General features: G+C 45.9%; 1 protein-coding gene across 1 annotated transcript in view; it reads right to left on the bottom strand.

Annotated features, from left to right (window-relative positions):
- LOC115087350 (zinc finger protein 282-like) overlaps window positions 1-6,437 on the bottom strand; it is a 29,181-nt gene extending 22,744 nt beyond the window's left edge. Inside the window, exons 1-4 of the mRNA XM_029594459.1 lie at window positions 6,206-6,437; window positions 3,362-3,488; window positions 2,794-2,907; window positions 2,524-2,637 (exon numbers count right to left, since the gene is read on the bottom strand). Coding sequence (XP_029450319.1) covers window positions 2,524-2,637; window positions 2,794-2,907; window positions 3,362-3,488; window positions 6,206-6,229 — 379 coding nt within the window. The 5' untranslated portion in view covers window positions 6,230-6,437. The remainder of the gene's footprint in view (window positions 1-2,523; window positions 2,638-2,793; window positions 2,908-3,361; window positions 3,489-6,205) is intronic.
- Window positions 6,438-12,101: the final 5,664 nt, after the last annotated feature.

The raw sequence follows: 12,101 nt of genomic DNA, 5'->3' as shown, positions 1-12,101 counted from the left end.
CCGGTTGTACTGCCATTATTACGGAGCAAAATGTTTCCATGAGGAAGTGTAGAATCCACAGATGACTGTTGACGTTCTTGAGATTCAAGATGGGCCGGAATGATCCTTCCTTCTTGGGAACAATAAAGTAGATGGAATAGCGCCCCGTATTTTGTTGGGGTGTGGGAAATGGAGTTACTGCCTTCAGGCTGAGTAGTCTTGTTAGAGTGATTTCTACTGCCAGTCTCTTGGAGTGGGAGTGGCAGGGTGACATCATAGATTTGTCTCGAGGGATGCTGCGGAACTCCAGAGAGTAACCTACTCAAATGATGTTTAAAACCCATTTGTCCGACGTTATCTCAACCCATCTTTGGTAGAAGAGGGCAAGTCGACCCCCTATGTTTTCTTCCTGTTTGTTCCGAAAGGGTTGGGACCTTCTGGAGGGACGAGGTGCCTGGAACTGCGAGTTCCTGTCGGGTCTAAAGCGCTGCGATCCTCTGCCCTTGGTTCTCCTGGGGGAGAGACACTAAGATCTTTTACTCCTATCTTTTGGTAGCTGAGGCACTGGGGATTCGCCCATTTGCTGGCTAGCTTCTCCAATTCACTTCCGAACAAGAGAGATGCTTTAAAAAGCTTTCTTGTGAGATTCGCTTTAGATGTCGCGTCTGCAGACCAATTCCGTAGCCATAGTTGTCTTCTGGCTGCCACTACTGAAGCAACGCCCCTGGCTGAGGTGCGCACCAGGTCCGAGCTTGCGTCCGTGAGGAAGGCTGCTGCAGGTTCCATCGTCTCACCGGTATGTGTTCCGGAGTTATTTGCCTCTGTTGAGAGGAGCAAGCAGGAACGTGCCACCAGTGCGCAGCAGGAAGCAATCTGCAGTGTCATTGCTGTTGTTTCAAAGGCCTGCTTAAGGATGGATTCCAATCGTCTGTCCTGGGTGTCCTTCAATGCAGCCCTTCCCTTAACGGGAATCGTTTGCTTTGAGATGGTGCAGACCATAGCGTCCACTTTTGGAAAATGCAGGCATTCCTTGGTCGCAGGTTCTAGAGGGTATAGGGCTTCCAAGGCCCGACCCCCTTTGAAGCTGGCCCCCGGGGCATCCCATTCCAGGTCAATCAGTTCCTGGATGGCTTCCATCATTGGAAAGTATCATGAGGCCTTATGAAGGGACACCAGGATGGGGTTCTTCTTTGGTTCCGCCATAGGGTGCGTGCCAGAAATACCCAGCGTCTTCAGAGTCTGGGAAACAAGATCTGGTAATTTGTCCTTGTGGAAGAAGCAAAGCATGGTTCGGTATGGTTCCATTCCTGGATGGATTTCTCCTTCTTCCAGGGAGTCACTCATTATCTGAGGTGTCTGGGTCCCTATTAGGGAAGTTCTTGGTTAGGTGAGGCACATCTCGAGGCATCCGAGCCGGGCTGGAAGGATCTTGTGCTTCCGGCAGGGGTTGAGCCTGGGGCGCGGCTGGGGCTGATTGTGCCTAAACAAGGCTTGCAGCCCTTGGAAAAATTCTAACCAGGAAAAGGTCCCTAGGTCCATGTTAACCCCAGGGGAAGTCGGATTAGGGGCCCCAGAGGTGCCCTCCTGTGGGGAAGCCATCTCGGAGATGCATAGGTCTGGGGAGCTATCGTCAGTAGTTCCTGAACCATCTCCCGACAATAAGGGGCCAGACTTTGGTTCCCCCTGGGCTTCTTCGCAATGTTGACACAGGCAGGACTCCAATTCAGGCTGTGTGGCTCTTATGTGGCAGTCTGTGCAAAGAGAGTGCCTTCTGGCTTTCTTAGGTGCCGGTGCCATTGTCTCTATGTGTTTGCGCTCGTGCATTCGTGTGCTCCGCTCTGTGCGCAGCTATGCGTGTGTCTGTATTGGAATCTCGCAAGTTAGGCGCATCAGCCTCCCGGCCTGCCCCACGCATACCGCCAGTTGAGAAGGGAAGATGGCGGCGTCAATGACGACCCCCGCGCGTAACATGGTGCCCCTCGAGGGTCTCCACGTGTGTGGACCCTTGCACCGGATCGGGGCCTAGCCCAACCAAGGCTGCTCAACCCGATCGATGCTCCCTTCTAACCTCACCGGGGACGAATTCGGAACGGCAATCCAAGCTCTGGAGACCGGAGACCTGAATTTAAAAATTTTTCTTACCTGGTCTCGGCGCTTACCGATCGTGTGTCGGACGGTCTCCAGCTGCGGGGGGACAGGGAATTACCTTCACCGCCGCGCTCATTTCTGCACCCGCTGCCTTTCAGCCACACTGGGGGCTAAGTCCACGCTGGGAACCAGCAACCGGACCAAGGCTCACCTCTGAGGGATATCGGAGATCAACCTCAGGAATTCTCAACTGGGGGAGGGACCCTTAGGTATCACCGCAGGAGAGCGGGGCTCAATCTTCCTTAAGGTAAATTTTGTTTCTTCTTTGCTGTAATTCTTAACACTATTCTAGGGTGTGGTATAGTGTTTGCATCTGCTAGGAGACGGAGAGATACTGAAGATCTGAGGTTATTGCAACCCTTAAGTAAAGGTGTCCAGAATGAGTTTTATACTTACTTGCTACAGGAGAGCGAATCTTTTCAGTCATCATTGATTCAGGAGGATCCATAAAAGGCAGATCTTCCTCTTGCTTAACATTTAATGAGAACACAGACGTTACAATCGGAAGGCCTGTGATGAGAAAACAAACATGTCTAGAAGAATTCATGGAGGACCTGCTAATAATATATTAGGAAATGTATTTAAGTCTCCAAATGTTTGATGTTAATGACCTATACCCTGTGATCAGAAAATGCAGAGCCCTTTACCTCCAGAACATTTACTTACTCATGGAAGGGTCGTTCATGTTTTCTTTTCGCTCCCACTCACAGTTTTGCGTGAAATATTTCTCTTCTTCCTTTTTAATCTTGAATATTACATCAGGATTAACAATTGAATAACCTGGGTCAATAAAAATAGAAAAAAGTTATATTTAACTTGTAGAACCCTTGTGAGTCTCATCTATTTCTTGTTTTGATGGAACAGTGGAGTGCGTACATGTCTATTTTCTGTCATCTACCACCCAGATGGCAGAATGGGGGCTGCCATTTTAATATGGAAGGAAAAATCTTTGGTACTAGACCCCATGGGCACCTAAAACTTAAGGCTTGCAACTGGTCTCATCATAAGTTCAACAGAAGCTGCTGTAGCTCTCCAGGGCTCAGAGAGAATATACCAACCACTTCTGTAGACCCAGCAAAAGAAGCTGTTCTGTTTTGTAAGCTAAAACTTGAATATTAAACTAGAATTAAATGCTTTATTCAAGAACAGCTGAAGTCTGTCTCTTTTCTCTAGAACAAAAGCTGGCACAGGGGAACAAGAGAGGATTTCGCTAAGAGAGCCAGAACATACTTACCCCATGACATGAGGATGCCATGAATCTCCTTGATGATCTTCCTGTACTGCTCCTTCTGCCATTCTCCCAGAATGTCCCATTCCACTTCCCAGAAATAAGCAGCGACATCGCTGAATGTGACCGATGCCTGGAACAGCAAACAGGACACCCTCAGCCCCTCTTCCTTCAGCTCATTACAAGGGTAACCGGACACTGTAAAACCCAATCAATGGTACTAACCTGGCAGCACTCCAATCACCTTAAGAACATGCTATACTAGGTCAGACCAAGGGTCCATCAAGCTCAGCATCCTGTTTCCAACAGTGGCCAATCCAGACCATATGGACCTGGCAAGTACTCAAAAACTAAGTCTATCCCATGCTACTGATGCTAGTAATAGCAGTGGCTATTTTCTAAGTCAACTTAATTAATAGCAGGTAATGGACTTCTCCAAGAACTTATCCAAACCCTTTTTAATCCCAGCTACACTAAATGCACTAACCACATCCCCTGGCAACAAATTCCAGAGTTTAATTGTGCGTTGAGTGAAAAAGAACTTTTTCCGATTAGTTTTAAATGTGCTACATGCTAACTTCATGGAGTGCCCCCTAGTCCTTCTATTATCCGAAAGAGTAAATAACCGATTCACTTTTACCCATTCTAGACCTCTCATGATTTTAAACACCTCTATCATATCCCCCTTCAGCTGTCTCTTCTCCAAGCTGAACAGTCCTAACCTCTTTAGTCTTTCCTCGTAGGAAAGTTGTTCCATCCCCGTTATCATTTTGGTCACCCTTCTCTGTACCTTCTCCAGTGCAACTATATCTTTTTTGAGATGCAGTGACCAGAATTGTACACAGTATGCAAGGTGCGGTCTCACCATGGAGCAATACAGAGGCATTCTGACATTTTCCATTTTATTCACCATTTCCTTTATAATAATTCCCAACATTCTGTTTGCTTTTTTGAGCACACTGAACGAACGATTTCAATGTATTATCCACTGATATCTAGATCTCTTTCCTGGGTGGTAGCTCCTAATATGGAACCTAACATTCGGGCCAGTACAGTACAGTGCGCTCCAATGGAGCGCACTCTTAACCCGCCATTGGACGCGCGTTTTCGACACGCTAGCATTACCCCTTATTCAGTAAGGGTCCGAAAATGCGCGTCCAATCCCCCGAACCTAATAGCGCCCGCAACACGCAAATGCATGTTGATGGCCCTATTAGGTATTCCCACGCGATTCAGAAAACAAAATGTGCAGCCAAGCCGAACGTTTTGCTTTCAGAAATTAGCGCCTACCTAAAGGTAGGCGCTAATTTCTTTGGGCACTGGGAAAGTGCACAGAAAAGCAGTAAAAACTGCTTTTCTGTGCACCCTCCAATTTAATATCGTGGCAATATTAAGTCGGAGGTCCCGAAGGGTAAAAAAAGTAAAAAAAAAATTTTTTTTTAAATTTGAAGTCAGCTCGTGGCTGTCGGCTCGAAAACCGGATGCTCAATTTTGCCGGCATCCGGTTTCCGAGCCCGTGGATGTCAGCGGGCTCGAGAACAGACGCCGGCAAAATTGAGCATCGGCTGTCAAACCCACTGACAGCCGCTGCTCCGGTCCAAAAGGAGGCGCTAGGTATGCACTAGTGTCCCTAGCGCCTCCTTTTGCCTGTTTTTACCGCCAGGCCTCATTTGAATAGAGAATCGCGCGCACAGGAGAGTGAGCCCGCTCTCCCGCGGACTTTACTGTATCGGCCCGATTGTGTAACTATAGCATGGGTTATTTTTCCCTATATGCATCACCATGCACTTATCCACATTAAATTTCATCTGCCATTTGGATGCCCAATTTTCCAGTCGCACAAGGTCTTCCTGCAATTTATCACACTCCGCTTGTGATTTTACTCTGAATAATTTTGTATCAACTGCTAATTTGATTACCTCACTGGTCGTATTCCTTTCCAGATCATTTATAAATATACTGAAAAGCAGGGGTCCCAGTACAGATCCCTGAGGCAATCCACTGCCCACTCCTCTCCACTGAGAAAATTGTCCATTTAATCCTACTCTCTGTTTCCTGTCTTCGGGGCTTGGGTTAAACTCTCCTCATCCTCTGTATCTCCAACAGCTGGGGAGTACATGCCGCTTCAAGTTTAAGGCGTGAAGCAACAGCAGTACCGCCCCATCTCTCCAAACTAAAGATAATTAGTTGTGCCGCACCTGTTGCTTCGCACTGTCCTCCTACCCTGGCCCTTTAAGTGAGTCCCGCACAGCCGAACAGTATTGTTAGTGGGCTTCTAATTTCACAGTAGACCGTTCCGCCTGTGCGGGAATCACTTTAACAGGCGAGGCAGCACAGAACGAAGCAGCAGCAGGCGCAACACAACTAATTACCTTTAATTTGGAGAGATGAGGCTGCATCAATTCGAAAGGGAAAAGGGGGCGTGGCTGAGGCCGGCCGTCCCCGTCCCCCCCAAGTGTCCGGTCCTGCTCAGTAGAAAAGTTGGCAACCCTAAGAGGGGATACATCAGTCTGTGCAGGTTGGATGAGGGAGGTGGAAGCAACAGCTATACAGATGGTTTGAACAGAAGCTGGTGGATTTGAGTCTGAGGGCAGAAAAGAAGCTAGACTTGGGCCCAGGGAGGGGAGAGAGTATATGCGCGAGTATACAAATGCATGTTTGTTTGTGCAAGAGAGTTCATATGTGTGCGCGCATGTGAGAAAGTCTGCATACCCTCCTAAGGTGACCAGAAATAAAATCTTCCCAACTATACAAAGGTATTTGCACCGTGCTGTGAAAAAGAAAGGTTGGAAGGCCTTTCCTGTAAGTGCTGGTGCCAAGTATATAAGAAGAAAGAGCAGAATTTCTTACCTTATCAGAAACCAGGGTACACATTTCCCTTCTGTTTTCCCTCTGAATTCTGCAACTGGGATATGGACTCAGGCAGATTTTCCTGTTCCCGGTCAGATATTGAGAACAATGAATAAAATAAAAAGCAAGAGTAAAGTCTCTCCTTTTCTTTTCTGCGGATCTGACCTTACAGTCCGCAAGAACTTCCAGACCTGCAGATAAAAAGAAAGCAGAACATGCGCAAACGTCCCTAGCTGAGGCCATCTTTGGGGGAAGGAGGGATTTTTACTTCTTAAGGTGGATCGGTGGAGATGCCACATAATTGTAGGTGTCCGAAACAGAAGTCAGAGATCTGATTTAGACTTGTTAGATCTATGGACTTGTAGTTCTTCTCTTTTTTTGGGGGTGGGGAATCATTCAGAATAACGATTCACTTATGGCAGCCATGCTGCTTTATGTATCCTGGTAAACGTCATCTTGTGCTCATTTGATCTGTAGAAAAGAGAATTTAGCTCTTGAAAGCTAGTTAAGAAATGTATTGTTAGACCAGTAAAAGTGATTCCTTTTTATTGCACTAACTTAATGCATTTCTTGACTAACTCATATATAGCAATATATAAATAGATATTATTTTTATCTGTTAACCTTTATTTCTAAGAATAATAAATCAGTGGTAACAATGATGATGGGGGTGGGGGTGTCCTTTTCAGAGGTATCTGTGATGACCTTAATCTCTGTTAACCCTTGAACTCTCACTATGTGATGATATATTTATTTCTTGTTATTTTTTCATTTTCTCCTTTTATTGGAATATTTTTATATAAACTATTTTATGAAACTACAGAAAGCTAATTGTAAAGCAGTTATTTATGTATTTATTATTTTTTATTATGCAACCAGACGGCAAATATGCCCTAGTGCCCATGTTCTGGACCTTTGTGTCTATCTGTCGCCTGCAGAAACGGGTCAGGCAGAGGGATAGGCTGCAGCAGGCAGGACATGGGAATGGGGCAGGTTTAGCTAATGTTGTTGCACTCTGGGGTGGTCCCTTGTCCTGAGGCAGTGGAGAACCGCCTCCTAGTTGGGGACCAGGAAGCAACTGCCCCCAGGGGGCAGAGTATTGGAGGAGACAGAGGCTAGGAAGAGCTTCAACACTGGAAGCCCGAGGTCCCCCCTGGGAGGAGCCCATAGGGACCCAGGCCACTTGGACTTAGGTGGGCCTCGCAGGGTCTCCTGGAAGGATGAAAGTCCAGCGTGCCCACAGACAGAAGGGGAGCGTGGTCAGATTCGAGACTGGAGGTCAGATGGAACAAGGAGGACCGGCATAGCATAGTTGATGACAAGGTTAGGAACAGAGCCAGAATCTAGAGACATGGTCAAGCAGGCAGAGGTCAGAGTCCGGGGGTCAGTCCGAGAAGTCAGCAAGCAGAGGTCAGGTTCCAGAGGTCAGACGAGGTCACAGGCAGGCCGAGGTCAGAAGGCAGGCAGCAGGCAAACTAGTCTAGGAACAAGCTGAGGTCAGAAGGCAGGCAGTAGACAAGCAGGTCAAGGAACAAGCCGAGGTCAGTACCAGTAAGACAGTCCGGAGGTACTACCTGGGGAGACGGACAGACGAACAGGAACAGAAGGATGCTGGAGTACTAGGAAGCAGGAACAAGGCAGGAACAGAACTGGAACAGAAGGATCCTGGAACAAGACTGGAGCAAGATACAAATGCAGTGACAATCTAGCATACATGCTGACCCGATTGCCAAGGCAAGGAAGCAGGGACTTCCTTATAACAGGGAATCAATCAGAGCGCGCCGCGGAGCTAGGACCTGCCCTTAGCCCTACAAGAGGCCGGACTGTCTGCATGCGCGTAGGGGCGTGGCCAACACAGCCGAGGACGCCAAGTTCCGGCGTGAGGCTTGGTGCGCTGTGGAAGACCCGGCGACTGCCGCCGCTGGACGCCGAGGCATGGAAGCACTTGCAGCTGCCGTTAGGGAGGCCAACCTGGGACTTACAGTGGAACCATGGAGGTGAGCAGGCCCGTGCGCGGACGGGATGCATAACAAATGAATTGCAGGAGGAAAGTGGGCAGGCAGGCTCACTCAGTAGATAGGCTGTAGGCAATCAGGAAGGCGAAGGGTACAGCAAGTTAAACTGCAACCAGAAAGTAAATTTATTTCCATCGGTGCTGCTGCTAAGTAAATCAGCGAGAAAAAAAAAATATCTTCCATTTTTGCCTGTTTTGGATTTCTCAATGTGTATCATACCATGAGTCCAATTATTGTACAAATACTATCATTATTGTGCTGGCAACACTGCAAGGTGGGGAGGGTCTGGAAAGCAGAAAGCATCGTCATCTCCCTTGTTTGTTGATAGCTGTCTAAGATCCTGTGAAAGACAAACCCTCTTTTACTTTCAAACCAATTCACGGTCAGCAAATACATTTAAAAACGAACATCCTGCTCTTATTTTCTGTAGAATAATGGCTGCTGTAAACCCTGCTAAGAGGCTCCGAGAAGAAGCTTCTTGTCCCATCCGCTTGGATTATTTTACAGACCCGGTGATCAGGGGCAGATTGGCCTATCGGGGGATCGGCCATCCCCCGGTGGGTCGGTCACTCTAATCACGTGGTTTGCCGAGTGCAGCTGTGACAGAGCCGCGCTCGGCAGACCACGTGGTATTTCCTGGGCCGGCCTGGGCGGCAAATCCCCGGGCCGGTCGTCATCGGGAATCCGCCCCTGCCGGTGATCACAGATTGTACCCACAACTTCTATTGCTCCTGTCCTGAGATACACACACATTTCCCTAGTCCCTGTTGCAGGGAAACTTCCCAGGACACGAATGTCAGAACTGACAGGAAGCTGGCAGAAATGACAGAAATAGCGCAAAAAAAAAAAAAAAAAGTCCTGCCTCTACTCTGTGAAACTTAGCGGAGAATCTGTGTGAACCTCATAGAGGAGGCTATGCATGAATACAAAGTGCTTATCAGGGCACATAGTCAATTAAATGTATATGAAGACATCTAAACCACATGCTTCACCTCTACAGAGTTAAATTGTATTATTCACTTAAGTATCCTTTCCCCTCATCATTTATCCCCATACAATTCATGGCATAATACTTTTAAGTATCAGAAAGTAAAAAAAACCTCTTCAATTAGTGGCTCATGAGAGTGAAATGTGTAATGATGACATTTAAGGGTTATCAGTTCCACAGTCATGCATTTGGGATGCACTAATCCAAAGGAGTTTTACATGATAGTGGGGGAGGGAGCAAAAGACTGATGTACACAGATTGGGAGAGAGACCTTAGGGTGATAGTGTCTGACTATGTGAAGGTAGCAAAGCAATGTGAAAAGGCAGTGACTAAGGCCAGAGAGATACAGGATTGCATAGAGAAGACATAACCAGCAGAAAAAAAGGAGGTGATAATGCCCCTGTACAGGTCATTGGTGAGGTCTTACCTGGAGTGCGGTGTTCACATCTGAAAACTGTATCTCAAAAAAAGATAAAACACAGGATAGAAGTTATCCAGAATGGTGTGTGTCCTCACCAAAAGTTATATATGAGACTGAAGGACCTAAATATGTATACCTTGGAGAAGAGGAAAGACAAGGGAGATATGATACAGACTTTTAAATACCTAAAAGTATTAATGATGCACCTGAATAAAGCCTATTCTGGTGGAAAGAATGCTGTACAACTAGGTATCATTATATGAAACTCCAAGGAGATATACTTGGGAACAATATCAGGAAACAATATTTCACAAAAGGGTTGTGGATGCATGGAAAGTTGTCCTTGAAGAACTGGTGATGACAAGAATTGTAACTAAATTCTGTTTATTTATGGGATAAACAGAGGATTGTTTGTGGCCAGAGGTTGGAAATGAAGAATCAGGATAACCTGTGGTAAATTTGTGTATAAAATTTCAGCTTAGGTATCATGTGCATGAAGTGGCAGTTATTACTAGGGCAGTGGAATACATTCTTGGCTGGTAGGGCCATCAAACCAGCCAGGCTCCACCCCCCAAGTCTGCCTTCAGCTCCCACTGCTAATTTCTTATTTATATTTACAGTTAATCATTGTTTCAAACATGCATTCGTTGCATAAATCAGAGTATAATTATTCATTGCCAAATCAACCAATTGTAAACACTGGGTGGGACCGGATTCTTTACTTGGTACCCAGGTGCACATAGAAAGAATAAAGGCTGGAGCTTTCTGCTTAAAACACCTCCACATTCTCTATATACCTCTTCCTTGCCACACGGCTAGCTTTAGTTTCTGAGGCCTGGCTCCAATTTGTGGGGACAAAGAATAGCTCTTGTACCCTGCTTCTTTGCAATTAAGCCCTGTCTGCATCCTTAGTTCACAATATGGCCCGTTTACACTTCCTTTGCATCCAATAAATACTCCGGAGAAAACTGATGGTTTCCAACTTCTTTGCTGATAGAATATTTACACTTTTCTTATTCTATTGATTAGCAGCAATAAATAATAAGAGCAGATAGAATAATCTTGTGACTTCACGTTTGCTAGCAAAGTCTCTTAATCACTTTCAGGCCGATACAGTAACATAGAAACATAGAAATGACGGCAGAAGAAGACCAATCGGCCCATCCAGTCTGCCCAGCAAGCTTCACACTTTTTTTCTCATACTTATCTGTTTCTCTTAGCTCTTAGTAACCTTAGGTTCTATTTCCCTTTCACCCCCACCATTAATGTAGAGAGCAGTGATGGAGCTGTATCCAAGTGAAATATCAAGCTTGATTAGTAGGGTAAGCGGCAGCATAGCTCTCTGCCGTTGAAGCAGAGAGTGGAGCGCACTGTTAACCCGCGATTGGACGCACGTTTTCGACGCGATAGCTTTACCCCTTATTCAGTAAGGGGTAATAGTGCGTCAAAAACGCGCGTCCAACCCCCCCCCCCGAACCTAATAGCGCCCATAACATGCAAATGCATGTTGATGGCCCTATTAGGTATTCCCGCACGATTCAGAAAGCAAAATGTGCAGCCAAGCCGCACATTTTGCTTTCAGAAATTAGAGCGGCGGCTGTCAAACTCGCTGACAGCCGCTGCTCCTGTCCAAAAAGAGGCGCTAGGGACGCACTAGTGTCCCTAGCGCCTCTTTTTTCCATAGGCCCTAATTTAAATAAATTAATTTAGTGAATCGCGCGCAGAGGAGAGTGGCCAGTGCGTGCGCCGGAAGAGCGGGCGTTCGTCCGTTCTCCCGCGACTTTTACTGTATCGGCCTGTTTGGAAGCACTCCCTATTTATACTGAAATTTCTTCTCTCACTACGCAGTTTTTCTCACATTTATTTTTATTTATTTTATTTACTGATTTTTGTATACCGGCATTCATGTTGATTGATACACATCACGTCGGTTTACAACATAAATCAAATGTTAGTTACTACATTTGCGTATAAAAGAAGGGTAACTTTTAAAACGGTTCATCTAAAATATAAAATCTGTCTCAACATAAGCTAAAATACAATAACAATGGATTCAAGTACATCTTAAAAATACCAATAAAACTATAGATCAAAACACATCTTAAAATACAAAATGTAACATTAAAAGTATATCACTTAAAATTATAAATAAAATAAATCAATCCTTTTGTTAAAGGCTTAAGAAAGACATAATGCGAATATTGCGAACACATTGGCCAGTTTTGGCCCTACACGACTCTTTTCAATCAATTCCTAGATTTGGCTTTTCTCAAGAACACAATATTCGGGATATGGTTGTTCATTCTACCTTAATCACAGGAGCAGATAAGGAAGTTGAACAAAAAGGCAATTACCTGTGTGGCAAGTGTGATGTATGTGCTCAAGCTATAACGGGCTCGCAATGGCAGCATCCTAGTTTGAATCACACAATTTTGTTGAACTCTCATACCACCTGCAATTCTACAAGATAAT

Source organism: Rhinatrema bivittatum, chromosome 3 (genome assembly GCF_901001135.1).
Source record: "Rhinatrema bivittatum chromosome 3, aRhiBiv1.1, whole genome shotgun sequence".
Classification (NCBI taxonomy): domain Eukaryota; kingdom Metazoa; phylum Chordata; class Amphibia; order Gymnophiona; family Rhinatrematidae; genus Rhinatrema; species Rhinatrema bivittatum.
This window is presented reverse-complemented; position numbering and strand designations above follow the sequence as displayed.